This window comes from Etheostoma spectabile, chromosome 5 (genome assembly GCF_008692095.1).
Source record: "Etheostoma spectabile isolate EspeVRDwgs_2016 chromosome 5, UIUC_Espe_1.0, whole genome shotgun sequence".
NCBI classification, from domain to species: Eukaryota; Metazoa; Chordata; class Actinopteri; order Perciformes; family Percidae; genus Etheostoma; species Etheostoma spectabile.
This window is the reverse complement of record NC_045737.1, coordinates 6,756,486-6,772,803: the sequence shown is the minus strand read 5'-3', so window position 1 is coordinate 6,772,803 and position 16,318 is coordinate 6,756,486. Positions and strand designations below refer to the sequence as shown.

The following is a 16,318-nucleotide window of genomic DNA, read 5'->3' as shown; positions in this document are numbered from 1 at the left end:
CCACAAGGCTCTACAATAATGCTAATATCATACTGCAATTTAGGGATGACAGTGTTTCCCATTGGTTTACTGCTTAACCCTGTGTTGTTCACTACCAAGCCTGTTTGTAATTGGTAGTCTACTTACATTATCTTTGCTTCACCTGCTCAACTGACTTTAAAAGCTTTGCTAACACACTCAACAGTCCTGCTGTTAGAGACGTGAACTAAGCACCGACAGTTGCCTCGTCCATGGACTCACAGCAGTGCGACGCTGCAAAATGGATATAGGAGAAACACAATAGATATTTGGCGTTATTTTATGGCTTAAAAAAACTATTCTAGCCTAGAAGCCTGCCAGGCCTGTACAATTATAGGAGAAAGCACTGGATGAAAAACATTTTCAACGTTTCAGTGTTCACTGAACCCACATCTGAAATAAAATGAGCAAATTACTGAATTAAATGTTTTTAACCCTTAGTTTTACAGTCTATGATTCTATGAACTAAATTTGTAACTAAATCACTATTATAGATCGGATATGATCATAATCTGCCAATTGCAAACATTATGTTGAGCGTAGTGCTTGATGTTGAATCTCTATCATCGTCATCATTAATGATTAAAAGAAAATACATCATTTGATGTCATGAAAGTCTACTGTATTTGCAAAAAAAATGATACGTTAACATTTTTTTGTTTTTAGGTCTGATGTATGTGATCGAAACACAGAAAGTTCTCGACCTAAAGGTGAACCTGATGGCCTCCTACGTCATCATTCCACAGACTGGCTTTTACAACGGCACTCAAAATATCCTACTGTTGGATCTTGGACATTTCAAGGTCTGAGATGGCAAAGCTTGACACTAGGCTGAAAATCCAACCCACACAAAATTGTGTTGTTTTTCAAAAGTTTATTGAAGGCTTTAGAGTAATAAAGTTTGACCGTTTTCATTTTGATGTCTTTTCAGATGTCCAGTAAAAGCAAGAAGCATCTGCCACAGCTGTCGGCGTGCTCCAGCAACATTGAAGACATCATGTCCAGAGCATACGACAGCTTTGACATACAGCTTAGCAGCCTGCAGTTCCTTTATAGCAAACCAGGTAGCATGCCTTTTCACGTTTGAAAGTTTTTTTTTGAGTTGTATGTTTGAGAGTTTATTCAAGATGCTCAGGAAGCTCAGACTTTTTACATATTGTTAATACGGTTTACAGAATTTCACAATTTTGCATAGAAAACTGTATTTGCTACAGCAAATACAGTTTTCTATGCAAAATTGTGAAATTCTCAGTCAGTGGTTAACTCTTGGAGCCCTGCCAAGAAAATAATGAAGATGTTTGGTGTTGAGGGATCATACATACATACATACATACATACATACATATATACATACAGGGGAAAATGAATGGAAAAAGGAAATACATAAATGCTAAATAAAATTATTTTGTGTGGAGAAAAAAAGAAATGTAAATATTTTCTGTTAAAGATGGTGACTGGAAAATGGCCCGTAAGCAGAAACAGTCACCGCTCCACATTCTAGAGCCAGTGGATCTAAAAGTGGTTTTCTGCAGGGCGATGGTCATCAAAGACTCGCGCATGGCAAAGTAAGTTCAGTAGTTTTAATTCCATACACACGTATTTTGTTTCCCATGCTGTAAAGATTGAAGATGCTAGGCACACTAAAGTTAAAGGTCATAGGTTTGCGTGTGTATCTTTGTTTCCATGTTTGCATGTCTTCCAGGTATAAAATGTCTGGAGAGCTCCCTCGGCTGTCTCTTCGTATTTCTGATGTTAAATTTCGAAATGTTCTGGGGCTGCTAGAAAGTATCCCACTGCCTGAAACCAAAGCTGCTGCACACGGCACTGCTTCATCCTCCACACCAAAGGTAAGAACAGGGGAATGGTCCCTAGATGGACCTTTTCACATTGTGTGTGGATCAGATAAATTACCCAGAGGAAATAATACAAATTTACATTTTTGGGAAAAATCGAGTAAGATATTTTTTTCTACAGTTTACTGCAGTTTAGTGTTGTTCTTAGTAGAAATGGGAGAATGGAGAAATTAAACAAGATGGGTATCAAGTGATGTATTGAATGCTGTGTACTTTAATAATAACAGATTTTAATCAATTCAGTGTGTTAATATGTTTGTTTCTAGTATGGCTAATGATTTGGTGTTATTTTCATTTTAGCCAAAGTCGTTCACCCCGCAGCTCACTCCCAGAAAACCTCTGAACTTAGCTGACCAGCGCTCCTCTCTCATGTTTGAGTCATGTGAGACCATTAGCATCACTTCATTGGGTAAGACCCGCTGCACATTCTATTGCCATATCCTCCTTGTTCTGCACCCCTCACACAACCCAACATGCATAATTGTCGCACTACGTACCTTGTAACACCGTGTATGTGTACCTACAGTATAACAAATGGGTGCTTGTCTGTGTTTTGGGTTTTGTCACCCCTCAGGGTCAGAGGAAGATTTGTTCTACGATGCTCCCAGTTCTCCTGTTGGGGAACGGCCATTCTTTCCAGACAATCCCATGCCGCTGCGCTATGCAAGTAGAATGAAAAGTTCAGAAGCTCAGAAGAACATGACTGACCTCATGATGAAGTTTGAAATCAGTGAGGTACAAATAGGTCTTGATGAACTAGGTGGCAAACATAGTCGGTGAAGCCGTTTTAATTCTCTAATTGTCTTTTTCCATTATACTAATCATTTTTTTTCTTTGTCCCTTTACATGTTCTCTTCCTCTATGTACTCTTTGTTCATCTAGTTTTCGGTTCAGTTGTGTCGTCTGTCTGGGGATCAGGAGGTCACAGTGCTCCACTTGGACGTAGAGGGTCTGGGCACTGAACTGAAACTGCGCACCTTTGACATGACGTCTAACACCTACCTGCGAGAGATCTGCCTCAAGTGTCCTGAATACCTGGGTCAGTAGATGCTTGCAGGACTGTATGTTACCTAAGACAAGTTAAGGAGACATTCTTCATAACTCAGTGTTGGCTAATATTTGGTGATTACAAACATTCCAATAAGTATTTGTGAATTAAAGTCAGGCAAGTCTTGGCTGCAGTTTTTATTTGTCATGTTTTATTTGTTTCCTCCTTGTGTAGATTCTGAAGAGAAGCAGGTTCAGCTGATCACTACTCTAGACAACACAGAGGTCGATCTGCTCACCCTGGACTATATTAAAGTGCGTGTGAAACCATAGGTTAAAACATACCTCTTTCAGATCCATTTGTTTACAGTAGTTCCACAAATTGTCAGTATCCTGAATGATTATTTCCCAAATGGAGGTATGTGGCTTTCTCATTGAGGATTGTATGTCTTTTCTAGGCTGATAAGAATGGTCCTGAGTTCAAGTCTCAACACAACAATACAGAGCAGTTCATCAAGGTAAGGGAAATGTCAATGTACTAGTAACACTAGTAACACTTGTTAGTAACATGTTTGATTTTTAAGATTTATCCCCCAGAAAAGATAGCTTTGGACGTGAAGTGATTTCTAAGCCAAACCAATTGCTTAAAATATTTTAAAATCTGAGTTCAGATGGATTTAACCAAAGCACATTCCCAAATACACTGAAATAAAGTTCCAATTTCACTTTTACATTTCCAACATAAGTCATCATTCACAGTTTCATTCAATACAGTCTGGATGGTGTGTAATAATATCTGTGATATATCTTGTATTGTCTAAGCTTACCCGTTGCTGCTTTAATGTTATTTCTGCTGTTTTGGAATTTATTTTAAAAAAAAATATTTATAGCATGCTAATGCAGGTTATTCAATGCTTAAAGATGAGGCAAAGTACATATTTAAAATTAATCTTATCTTTATGTTCTTGACAGTATAAGATAAGTAAGTAGGAAAACAAAAGATGCCATCATGCCATTTTATTGTTCTTCTCCACCAATATTTTAATATTTTGACATTGCATTCCCCATCAGGTGACCTTCTCATCACTGGATGTCCATCTCCATACAGAGGCTCTACTCAACACCATGAATTTCCTCAACAACCTCCTTCCTCCATCCACTAAAAAAGAAGGAGGGCAGGAGGAGCTCCCCACCATTCCTGAGGAGGACGAGGCACAGGCAGAGAAGGAAGGAGAGAAGAAGGAAGAAGCTACTGTAGCCAGGAAAAAAAGTAACCGATCCTAATAGAGTTTCATTCGATTTCACATTCCAAAGCCATCATTCTCCTGGTGTCGTCTTCACTATATCTCTTTTATTACTCACATTTTCTTTCTTGTCATCTTTTTCCTTACAGGTACAAAGAGATCAAAGTTTGCAGATGTGGTGAATCTACATATTAGAGCTGATCTCCGCTGTCTGAAGGTTTTCATTCGAGGGCAGAAAGCCAGCATCTCTGAGATTAGGATCGAAGGTATGGAAGGGTTACGACATCTCCTGCTCCATGACCTAGAAGATATTAAATTCATTCCCTCTGCATTGCATTTTTGTGGATATTGTTTGTGTTGTTAGTGTTTCATTAATCCAAAATGGTGTTGCATGTCCACTGTGTCCCACTGGTAGCCCCAGCAACAAACCTGTTGCCACCTAAAGTTCTTAATTTGTCTTATGAAGCAACTTTTCGGATTTGGTCCTCTATGCATGTAAATAAGCCATTAGCTGGGAAATGTGAAGAAAGGCTTTCTCATCGTCTCACCTTCTCAACCATCCAGGTCTGGTCTCTGAAGTTCTGATGAGGAAAAAGGAGATGGAGGTTCAAGCCCACCTGAAGAACATTGTGATCCTAGACTGCGACAAAGATGCGCTGTACAAGAAGGTACAATCAGCAAGTGGTCTTTCTTGACTATGCTAATCTATCTTAACTTGTCTCTCTGTTCTATAATAATCAGATTCTATGTCTTTAGGCTATATTCATACTTTGTCTCTTCCTCAGTTTTTAACTACCAGTACTTGTGTTTTTGGCTTCATAAGTGTTGAATTGTATGCATTAGTTGCTCTGGATAAGAATAGTAGCTGACTGATTATTCATATTTGTGTTATAGCTCTTCAGTTCTTCTTGTCTCTCATTTATTTCTTAGGCTGTGTCAATAGCAGATAAGGAAGTGTTTGCCTTCCGCATGGTAAACTATACAGACGCAACAGAAGGAGACGCCTATCTGGACATGTCCCAAGTTGATACCTCTGTCACACTTACTGTGGGATGCATCCAGGTCATCTTCCTCAACAAGTTTGTCTCCTCCATACTGGTGAGAATCACATATCCTTGTCACAATCCAAGACTTCTCACAGTTAGTCCTGTCCCATTCAGTTCATCTGGGAGAGATAATGATGGCAGAGCCCCACATGTGTCAGTCCTGTTAGGCAAGATTAGCATTTCATTTCCATGTATCTTATGTAAGGTAATAATTATAAATTAGTATGAAACACTTACTAACTCACTTAAAATTGTTCTTTTCTCATGATATACTTGAACATTTTTCCTTGTACCTAATTTTCTTCTGTGTTCCAAGCCCAGTTCTTTTTAATTTCTCTCTAACATTTTTGTGGTTTTCCATTTTTTCTTCCCCCAGGCATTTATCAATAACTTCCAGGAGGCTAAAGAGGCCTTGGCTGAGGTGACAGTCCATGCTGCAGAAAAGGCAGCGTCAGGTGTGAAGGAGCTGGCCGAGCGGAGCACTCGTATCGCTCTGAACGTCCACTTTAATGCACCTGTCATCTTCCTACCCCAATCCTCCTCTTCCTCCAATGTCATTGTAGCCGACCTTGGTCTGCTGTCTGTCAAGAACCACTTTTCCAAGCAGCCCTTTAAAAGTAATGCTACGATCCCGCCTGTTGTGGATATAATGACTGTGAGACTGACTAACCTCAAGATGTACAGGTCAGACCCCAGCCATATTTAGGATTGAATATTTACTTGCAGAAAGTATGATTGTTTGCAGAGCAGTAAAAATGTGATTGATAAAATCACAATAATTGCATATTCTCTGGATAACTTCTCTCGTTGCTTGTGTGTTGTTGCTGTTTCCAGGACCACATACAAAGATGAAGGTTTTCATGGAGAGACCCAGCTGTTGATGCCTGTCAGCCTGGACTTGGAAATCAAGAGAAATCTTTCATCCAACTGGTACCACAGCATACCTGACATAGAGATCACTGCTCATCTTAAACCCCTGAGTGTAAGTAGTGCTGTATGGAAATATAAGAATAATTTAAAATTTTTATAGACTGTTTATTTGTATCTGGACATATTATGTGATTCCATCTCTTTTCTGTTTTGTTTGAAGTTTGTTAAATGACTCCTATTGGATTAATAATTAAATAGGCCTACAGTTAAGATGGAGGCTTATGGTAAAAATCTAGATCAAAAACCATTATAATCAAATCCTTTTTCTGTTCCCCAACAGCTGCTCTTCAGCCAGGATGACATGACAGTGGTCTTGAGGACTCTGAGTGAGAATCTTTCTGAGAAGTCTGATGCTGTTCCACCTCCAGCGTCTCCAATTACCACTAATAACTTCTCTGACTCTGTATCCAACAAAGAGTCCCAGAGCTCTGGAACCACTGGACCAGCCAGCAGTAAGTGCTGTGATTATGCTTGTTTGTGTTCACATAAGACAATAAAACTTAATGTGCAGATGAGTATTTTGGTGTCTTTTCACAAAATGAAAAATGGAAAATTTTAACTCAGAGTTCGAAAGGTTGAGGTGAGTAATCTACAGGGTTTCCAAAATTATGATACTCGTAGAAAGCTTACAAAATCTGAAAATACATTTTCGTCAAATGTAAATCTTTTAAACCACTGTTACCAAAATCTAATGAACCTTTTTTAACATATGGTTTATGCTGTGTAACTTTTTAGGTAACATAGTGGTGACAGCTGCTGTTGTGGAGCCCCACAAAAGCAGCAAGCTGAAAAGCACACTGAAAGTTGACTTCAAGTTTGACTCAATGACACTGGTCTTGTATAGCCCTAATGAGAATGAGGTAATACACACACACACACACACACACACACACACAAGGCTACTCCCAAGTGATGTGTAAAATTAGGCTTGTCCATCATCATTTTACACACAATATATGTAATTGTCTAGATACAGCTGTTGGATTCACACGATGAGCAGCTAAAGTTGGCAGAGTTTACTCTGGGCACCATCTCCACCTCCATCCACATGTTCTCCGACAGCTCTATGAAGGCCTCAGTCCGACTGGCTGCCTGCCTTCTAGATGACAAGAGACCCAGAATCAAAATGGTCACCCCGAGGTACTTGGGGGGGACACACACAGACACTTGCACGTGCACATATTTAGCAGTATAGATACACACCTCACTCAAACACTTTTATATTCTATGCACATCCAGACACAGATAACCTGCCTATCAAATCAAATAATTTAAGATTATACTAACAGAATGCATATTGCTAACTTAAATTACAATATATCTGATCAATCAGATATTTCTGTTGTCTGTCCTCAGTTTTTTCTTTTGTAGCGTTTGTAAACAGTGTGAGTGTGATCTTATTGACCGAAGATTAAAGGCAGATTCTTTAAAAAAAAAAAAATAGAATGAGCTGTCCCAGCCTGTAACATATAATTCCTGTGTCTAACAATATGATAAGGACCAAAAATGTTTTGTACATATTCTCCAGGATGATTGCAATGCGTCCTGGTGCAGAACAGAACATGATGGTGGAGGTGAACTACCGTCAGGGCCGTGATGGAATCACTTTGGACACAGTGGTGCAGGATGTTTACCTGTGTGCCAGCATGGAGTTCCTTCTCACGGTGGCAGATGTCTTTCTCAAGGCCACCCAGCAGGGTTTTGCTCAAGTGCCACAACCCAAGATCAGTACTGGAGCGGGAGAGAAAAAGAATATTAACTCCTCTGTCACATCTAAAGAGTCTAGTATGTTGACCATACCAGTTTTGATTTAGTTGAAAGTGATTTTTGATTCAGCAAAAGAAAACTACTGTGTATGAAAGTTGTTTTAATCCGACCCAATCAAGTGGAGAGCATGTGGAAGAATTATGACTAGGATTATTATTATTTTGGATCGTTTTTGTTTTGCTGTGGTAACATAATGGGTCATAAATTGTGTGTTTATAACTAAGTTGAGTTAAAGAAGAATTTAATTCATCTGACGTAATGTGGACCCTATGGCCTTATGACTTGACCTGATGTTTTCCTTTGATGTTGTCAGCTGTAGCTCCAGCTGTGGCGTCGAAGACAGAGATGAATGTTCATGTCCGTAACCCGGAGATTGTGTTTGTGGCTGACCTGACACGTGCTGATGCCCCGGCCCTGGTGATGACCACAGAGTGTGAACTAGTGATGAAAAGTGATGCAGAGGGATCATTGATGACTGCTGTTATCAAGGACCTCAAGGTTTGTATTGTCCTTGCAATGTAACCCTGCAAAATCAGATTATCAAACAATTTAAAAAGTTATCTTTCATACAAAAGTAACCAATATATATTTTTTGATACGGTTGTTCTTCAGGTAATGGCGTGTCCCTTCTTGAAAGAGAAGAGGAAAAACAATCTGACCACAGTTCTGCAGCCGTGTCAGGTGTTCTTCCAGAGTACTCAGTCCACAACCTCCCCCCAGGCTATGGAGGTCTCCATCAATGCTCTCACATTGAAGGTAGTTATTTTATTATTATCATTACACATTCTGAATACAGGAATGAAATCAGTGAAAGAATTAAGTTGTTTTATGTAGACTTGGAGGTTAATAAATCGTTTGTTAGCAAATAAATTGCTTCTTTTTTCTTTTTTTTTCCATCTTGAACCGACAATAGTGTCTTGTAGTACCATCCTTTTAATAGGAGGATCCACCTTGTCTCTTTAACTAACTGCCTAATATACATCCATTTCTTACTTAGTTATTTTCAAGTACATTTTTAAATGCTTAAATGTACAGTGGTTTGAGAAAGTTTACACATCCATGCTAAAGTTGATTAAAAAGAGGAATTAAAAAAATATTTTTTTGGAAATAAATCTTAATGCATTAATTAAAAAGAGTTAGTAAAATTTTCTTTGTGAATGTATAATGTTCATAAATAAATGTTCTTCCTTAAAATACAGGGGCATAAGTATGCACACACCTATGTTAAATTCCCATAGAGGCAGGCACATTTTTATTTTTAAAGGCCAGTTATTTCATGGATCCATACTATGCATCCTGATAAAGCTCCCCATATCATCACATACCCTTCACCATATCTAGAGATTGACATGGTGTTATTTCAGTTAGCTTAATAGCTGGTTTGATTTGCATTGAGAGATGATCTTATGGAAAGTTCCTCATGCCTATCTCTATGTATTGTTGCTGCAATGATAGCTCAGTTTACAACGACAAAACACACACGTCACTTTGGTCTTGTCAATGGAACCATTTGGCAACTTTTAAAAAGTTAATTTTCCATTCAGAATCTTATTACCATCCATTTATCCGTCTCACGCTCGCCATCCACTCAAAACGTAACATTACTACTCTTTGGCTGGCTCGCAAGCCCAAACAAGTGGGTGCGGCATGCCAGTTGTTTTGTTTCCGGTCTAGCTAGATCTGGTGTGGTGTTATAGTTTTTATAACATTACTAGTTGTTGCAACAGCATGTGAAAAAAACTACTAAGTTTGCTAGGCCAAAAAGAACGTTAATCTCTCAAGATTTTTATCCCGTTAAAATGAGTTTGCGCTTTTCAGAGTGGCATATTTTCTAATAATGTCAGAGCTAGGCTACACATATCATCTTAACTCATATAGGTTTGGATCAGCCTCCGTCGATGGAAATTGTGGTATCAAGTATAAGCAAATGTTGAAACAAAGAAAGTTCAACATTTGTAGGATTAGAAACATTAAAATGTAGCTTGGAAGTATGAAATAGGTATAAAACAGTTGTATATCTCTGCTATCTGACTCTGTGCCCAGGTATCTCCGATCATCATCAAAACGGTGATGACCATCCAGTCTGCACTGACTCCCACAGCGGAGACCCCTGAGCAGCTGGAAAGTCCTGTTCCTGTGGACCTGTGGCAGAAGAGGGCCTGGAAGGAGCTCAAACTCTGGTTCCTAGAAGAGGAGGGGGATGAAGATACAGCATCACTGGCTCCACTGATACCACAGGGAGAGTCATTAAAGGTATTTGGCTGCATTGTGACTCAACTGATAATCCTGTGTCGTGGATTGTATCCTATATAGTCTGGATTTTTTGTAGTTATTAATTCGGTCACATTTATAGCACAACCCCTTGATCTATTTGGCAATGGCATTTTATTCTATACATATAAAAAATATTCCAGTTTTGATGCATAAGAAGAGGTTGTGTCATTTCATTGGCTATCCATTTCTGCAGGTAACCATCAAATCGATCTGTCTGACCCTGGAGGCTGGAGTGGGACACCACACTATCCCCATGCTTCTGGCCAAGTCCTCCTTCCAGGGAGATGTCACAAACTGGTCCACACTCATTAACTTACACAGCGAGCTCAACCTGGAGGTAACACACACACACACACACACACACACACACACACACACACACGCACTATATTTATTTCCTAAACTTTATCCTAGGACATTTTTCGAATTCTGGCCTTGACATTTTACTGTAAATTAATGTTTGACTCTTACAGTTGTTTTCTGTGTTTTTGATATTGTTTGGTCCATTTAACTTATGCTTTATATAAACCAATTGATGGTAATTTACCACAATATTTTAAACATATTCCAGCTTGTTATAGCCAGAACACATGTGGCTGTAAAGTTTACTGAAGTGTTCTTGTGTTTTTGTTTTGTGTTTTACCTTTAGGTTCACTATTACAATGAGGTGATGGGAGTGTGGGAACCGCTGCTGGAGCCTTTAGAAGATGAGACAAGAGATGGTTTCAAATCATGGAGACTGAAACTGAAGGTACTGATATACATCACACACACACGTGTGTAGATATTTATATACTCACACATAGTACATGAACACAGTGTTTTTTAACGTTTCACTATCATATAACCAGATGAAGAAGAAGCCAGTGAAGTACACAGGTTTGTCAGATGAAGTGGATTGCAATGTCCCAGATTATAAAACGGCCATCGTCATCAGCAGTGAAGACCAGCTTAACGTCACCCTCTCCAAGTGTGGTCTGGCCATGCTGAGTAACCTGGGCACAGTAAGAGAAAGGCTGTACTGATTTTATTTGAAAGGATTAAGGATAGGCAGCCATATATAATGTTCATGTTTTTTCCTTCCCCCAGGCCTTTGCAGAGGCTGCAAAACAGACAGCTGACTCTTTCCAAAAGGATGAAGCTCCGTTTGTAGTAAAAAACCGCCTGGGTCTGCAAGTGTCTGTCCACCACAGTTCAATGTTTTGTCCAGTCGGCCAGCAGAGCACCAACGGCATGGTGCAGCTGCAGCACGGGGAAACCCTGGAGATGAACTATTCCACCACAACTGACTCCGACCAGTTCTCAGCCATGATCTCCTTGAGTGAAAAGGACTACTACATACAGCCTAGTAAGTAAAATGAACCTGTGTACACAATTATATTGTGTATGCACATGTAGTCAGCTTGACTTTCAATTAAGGTAAAGCACAACATGATCAATCATGATAAAACTAAATTTAATTTCTTAAATGATGACTTAATTGTTGTTGTATGTTTTTAATATTTGAAAAAAAGGTAATTGTCTTCTCTGATGAATGTTGTAATCCATCCCCTCTCCCTCCCCTGTATTTAGGGTAGAACCTTTCTAGGTTTGTCTTTTTTAGTTATTATTTGTTGTCTGCCGCACCGGATCAAATTCCAGTAAGCTGGAATGAGCTAGGAACTTGAAACGTGGGGGAATAACTGGAAATGGTGTGCATGTGCTTCTATAGAAATATGAACCCACATGGTGGTGCTGTATTTAAAGCTTCAAAATGCAAACTTTGAAAGGCCACACCCCCCACACCATAAGTCTGATTGACTTGAAATTTCTCTCAATGTGCTCTACAAAAAATAGCCTCAAGGACCATTAAGTTCTGCCTAGCAAATGTTTCTTCCATTTTTAATTTTTTGAATTTTTGAGCTCTCCTCCTACACTGTAGCTCTGATTGCCAACGCATTTTCAGTGAATCATCAATGGATCAAGCTTATTACAAGTTAGGGTTAAAAAAGCATGTCCATATCTCAATTACTTTTTCGAGTTATTGACCAACAAACTTTGAAAGGGTCATGGCTTTGGACATAAATGAACACAAATCAGCAACTGTAAGGCCAATCATCACAAAACACAGGGTATGTTCAGATAAGTGCCCCAGATATACCCGGCCAGTTTTATGTACATACAGCACTGGGGGGTGCTAAAAGCGCAAAATAGGTGAATGCCATTACACACATTTTACTGTAAATCACATATCACAAATCTCTCAGGATATGTCCTCGTAAGTACCTGAACCACACCCTGAAAGTTTCATTCAAATTGAACACCAGAGGGCACTATAAATGCAAACAAACTGCAGGTGCTATAGCACAAATCTGGCTATAAATGACTGAATGTTTGTGTCCAATCAACACAAAACTGCCAGGAAATGTCTCCATAATGACCTCGCACATACACTGCAAGTCTCATTCAAATTGACCACTAGGGGGTGCTTTAAATGCACAATAACTGGACGTGGAATGACGCAAATCAAGATTTGAGCTTGGAATTGCAGCTTGCGGCTTTATTAGCAATTGTTTTTGTGTTGGTCATCTGCTCAAATTGCCGTGAGCTGGACTGAGCTACATATTAAACTGAATTGAAAAACAATGTTTTTGACAAATCAGTTGCAGGCATTTTAAACAAAGTTCACTGTTTGTCCAATTGTTACAAAGCTTGCAGGATATGTTTTATAACAATGCTATAATTATAACAAAGTCTCTATTGAGAAAAAAGGTTTGAACCCTCGAATTGCCGCTTGCGGCTATACTTCTTGGTTTTTTTTGTTAATCAAACTAATGTGATGAATGTCAAAATAAAATACCTAGCCAAATGCATACAAACTGCTCTTATTTCTTTTGCCCCCTCCAGCTCCGATGGGCCACACCTCAACCAGTGTGATCCCCCTGATCAAGGTTGGAAGGGGAATGTACAGTGTAATGCACAAAGATTCAGGAGTCACTCGTTTCTTGGTCTGTCAGATTTACTCTGTGGAGGGCAGCAAGTACATCAAGATCCGCTCTCCTTTCCAGGTATTACACTGATTTTGTTAGACATGTTTATTCATTTTTAAACTTCTGTAAAACTTCTGTATCTGTAAAAATATGTCAGGGTGTGTTATGATAATATAAGTAACACCTTGCCTTTTAAGATGCATTGATCTGCTACTGGATCTTTTACAAACTTAATTTTATAATAATATATCAAGTTTTTAGCAGATTACACCACAATCACTCATAATGTTTTAATTATTTTCAATTTAAATGATAATGCAGTCCCAGCAAAGGTAGAACTTTATGGATTGAAATAGAATAGGATTAGAGATCAAACTGGAATACAACAACAACAACCTTAATAATCTTGATTTTGTCTCTCTCCTTTTATGCAGATCATCAATCATTTCTCAATCCCATTCAAAGTTTTTGAAGGTTCAACATGTCTGGGTACAGCTCTCCCTACAGAAGAGTTCTGTGTGCCTCTGGACTCCTATAGGTGAGGGCAAACGCATTAACAAGCCTATACATCTACACTTACATTTTCATACTGTCTCGTTTTTGTCTCCCTTTTCCTCTGTCTGTCTCTCTTAATCTCACTCTCACTGATATGTCTTTCACACCAATAACCAGGGTCCTACCAGGGTTATCTGACCCATGTTTAGCCCTTTTTTTCAATTCAAACCAAACCAGTCAACACAGGTTGATCCCTGGTTATGACAATTCAGATGCAACCTGAGTCACAACCCGGGTTTGATGCATACAAATTACCTTAAGTACTAGAAATGTGCAGGGGCTGTAAAGATCATATTCAGTTAACAGCTAATATCACATACTCCAGTCCAGCTGTACACCATCAGAACTGATCATCATCAGTAAACAAGGAATTAGGCTACACTATCGATTTAGGACCATTTTATGAGGAAGGGAAAAGATTTGGCTTTGTTTGATAACATTAAAAGATCCGGAACTTTCGCCACTGTCGGCAGTCTTTGCTCATACCGTACCGCTGTTCTCATAGGGAATTAATTGAAATCTGCAGTTATTGAATCTGCCTGTGAAAACCCAGTGTAAAGTGGAATATGTTGTTATTTTTTCTCTCTCTCACACACACACACACACACACACACACACACACACACACACACACACACGTTGTGAAGTTGAGTAAGTCAGTTTGGGTTAAGCCCTATAAACACAAAGTCACGGTACATACTAACTTATCCACATCTGCTGTCTGCTGCCCCCTTTAGGTCTGAGCTGAGCCTACAGCCGATAACAGCGGATGACTCTGGAGACCAGGGTGAGGAGGAGTTTGAGTGCTCAGAGGGTTTCAGCTACGAAGACTTCAGTAACCAGCAGCCTGAAACATATCTCAAGCAGACCTGCCGTCACCGTGGAGATCAGGGTGTTGTGCTGATGGTCAACATGGTGCCATTAAAAGATGCTGTGACATTTAAACATACGGGTGGGGTTGGGGAGAACTTTGATGTGCCCTTTGTGCTTCACCTGTGGCCTTCCATGCTGCTACGCAACCTGCTGCCTTACCCCATCTCTTATGAACTAAAGGTATGATGTGTCATATTGACAGAAGAGCATCCATGTTAGCTTATTGTTTATCTTTTGGGTTATATTTTTAACACCCCAGCTTGTGAATGTGTTGCTTTTTATAAGATACAGGGTATGTCAGATCACCGATGTTAAAGCTTTAAGTCTCTGCTTGCAACTGTATTGCTGCCTGGAAGATAGAAAACCTAAAAGTAAAAAAAAAAAAAAAAAATGCTATGCTTAAGAAACTTTTCAGTATGTGTACGCAATTTGAAGGTAAGGCATGCAAGTTCACCGTCATGGTCCCTGTAATATAAAGGGTGCACATGATTTTACATGATTAATATCAGATAGAGTAAATATTGCTCTTCCTTACTTATCACCATGCCATCATGTGGTACAAGCTCCAAATTGAGTTAGGAAATTGCTTTCTTCTGTTTTTTTACAGAATGTTATCAGATTGAATGCTGTGCTTTTTGGGCCAAAAACTTAAAATCTGATACTTAAGAATCACTGTTGAACTCAATTTCCCTCTCTGCCTGCTACTCAACAGGACAGTGGACCTTCTGCCCCTGAGGCCACTCTGAACCCAGGCCACTCTGCTCAGCTTCACACTGCAGTCATTAACCAATCAAGTCTCGATCTCTGCCTACTGAACTACTTGGATCAGAACTGGTCTTCTAAGTACAGGTTTGACTTGAGTTTCATTAATTGTTGTTTTAATTTTCCATTGTTATTGCGTTCTTGTTGTCTACATATTTTGACAATATTGGTCATTACTTAAGGTAATTATGTGTAACGTATGGCCACAGTTCCCAGATAGTTTTTTTTAAGCCTACAACACAGGATGAGATCTAAATATTAATTGTCATCCTCATTGTATAAAGGGCAAATTTGAAACCACTTGCTTGCTGCAATAGCATTTCTCATAAGATTAAACGAAGCATCCTGTCATACAGTCTCCACAGTGACCAGGAAGAGATCACCTTCATAGTGTTCCAGTCTCTACAAGAGAATGACGAAAACAATGGTGAAGGGACGGAGAGTAAGAGTGCTGAGTTGGATATAGCAGTGCATGTCAAATATGACCTGGGACAAATGGTGGTTGCTATCCACTCACCGTATTGGATGGTGAACAAGACGGGCAGGTTGCTGCAGTACAAGGCTGATGATATCCACCGAAAACACCCTCTGGACTATGACATGCCCCTGCTCTTCTCCTTCAAGCCTCGTTACTTCCTGAAAAACAATAAGGTAAGAGGGGTTTAAAGTTAGTTGAAAGAACAAAGTTTATTAAATGTTTTCAACTTGATATCTTGGAAAAACTGAAATGATTTGTATCATGCAGCTTTATGGTGAGAGTTTAAGTGTCTGAATTAGTTAAAGAAATCCTTTTGTCAAACTATAAATCAAAGAATCTTGCTAAAAACAGATTGCAGTCTACACTACATGAAAATTATAAAATGAATTGTATACAAATACATGTTAAATGAATGCCTGGACTCTCCAGCACATTGTTTTGTTGCTGGCGGTTGCACGCATTTCTATGGCCGTTCTGCATGCTGCTGAGGCGCGTTCCCTGCTTTCCCCGCCCAGACCACATCCCCTAAAACAACCATGATATGTGACTGCTACACAGAGGA

The 16,318-nt window shown here is 39.3% G+C and overlaps 1 protein-coding gene across 5 annotated transcripts in view; it reads left to right on the top strand.

The window, feature by feature from the left end:
* Positions 1-16,318, top strand: part of vps13a (vacuolar protein sorting 13 homolog A) — a 40,624-nt gene that overhangs the window by 8,078 nt on the left and 16,228 nt on the right. For all 5 annotated transcript variants that reach the window (XM_032516464.1, XM_032516462.1, XM_032516463.1 and 2 more), the window contains exons 20-50: positions 685-821; positions 950-1,082; positions 1,466-1,583; positions 1,721-1,865; positions 2,172-2,280; positions 2,446-2,606; positions 2,754-2,910; positions 3,094-3,173; positions 3,317-3,376; positions 3,930-4,128; positions 4,252-4,368; positions 4,667-4,770; positions 5,033-5,200; positions 5,525-5,832; positions 5,983-6,130; positions 6,359-6,530; positions 6,814-6,938; positions 7,049-7,218; positions 7,607-7,863; positions 8,159-8,343; positions 8,458-8,601; positions 9,889-10,098; positions 10,313-10,456; positions 10,769-10,870; positions 10,971-11,123; positions 11,209-11,467; positions 13,006-13,166; positions 13,523-13,626; positions 14,381-14,696; positions 15,229-15,365; positions 15,635-15,929. In XM_032516464.1, the coding sequence (XP_032372355.1) occupies positions 685-821; positions 950-1,082; positions 1,466-1,583; positions 1,721-1,865; positions 2,172-2,280; positions 2,446-2,606; positions 2,754-2,910; positions 3,094-3,173; positions 3,317-3,376; positions 3,930-4,128; positions 4,252-4,368; positions 4,667-4,770; positions 5,033-5,200; positions 5,525-5,832; positions 5,983-6,130; positions 6,359-6,530; positions 6,814-6,938; positions 7,049-7,218; positions 7,607-7,863; positions 8,159-8,343; positions 8,458-8,601; positions 9,889-10,098; positions 10,313-10,456; positions 10,769-10,870; positions 10,971-11,123; positions 11,209-11,467; positions 13,006-13,166; positions 13,523-13,626; positions 14,381-14,696; positions 15,229-15,365; positions 15,635-15,929 (5,078 nt within the window). The remainder of the gene's footprint in view (positions 1-684; positions 822-949; positions 1,083-1,465; positions 1,584-1,720; positions 1,866-2,171; positions 2,281-2,445; positions 2,607-2,753; positions 2,911-3,093; positions 3,174-3,316; positions 3,377-3,929; positions 4,129-4,251; positions 4,369-4,666; positions 4,771-5,032; positions 5,201-5,524; positions 5,833-5,982; positions 6,131-6,358; positions 6,531-6,813; positions 6,939-7,048; positions 7,219-7,606; positions 7,864-8,158; positions 8,344-8,457; positions 8,602-9,888; positions 10,099-10,312; positions 10,457-10,768; positions 10,871-10,970; positions 11,124-11,208; positions 11,468-13,005; positions 13,167-13,522; positions 13,627-14,380; positions 14,697-15,228; positions 15,366-15,634; positions 15,930-16,318) is intronic.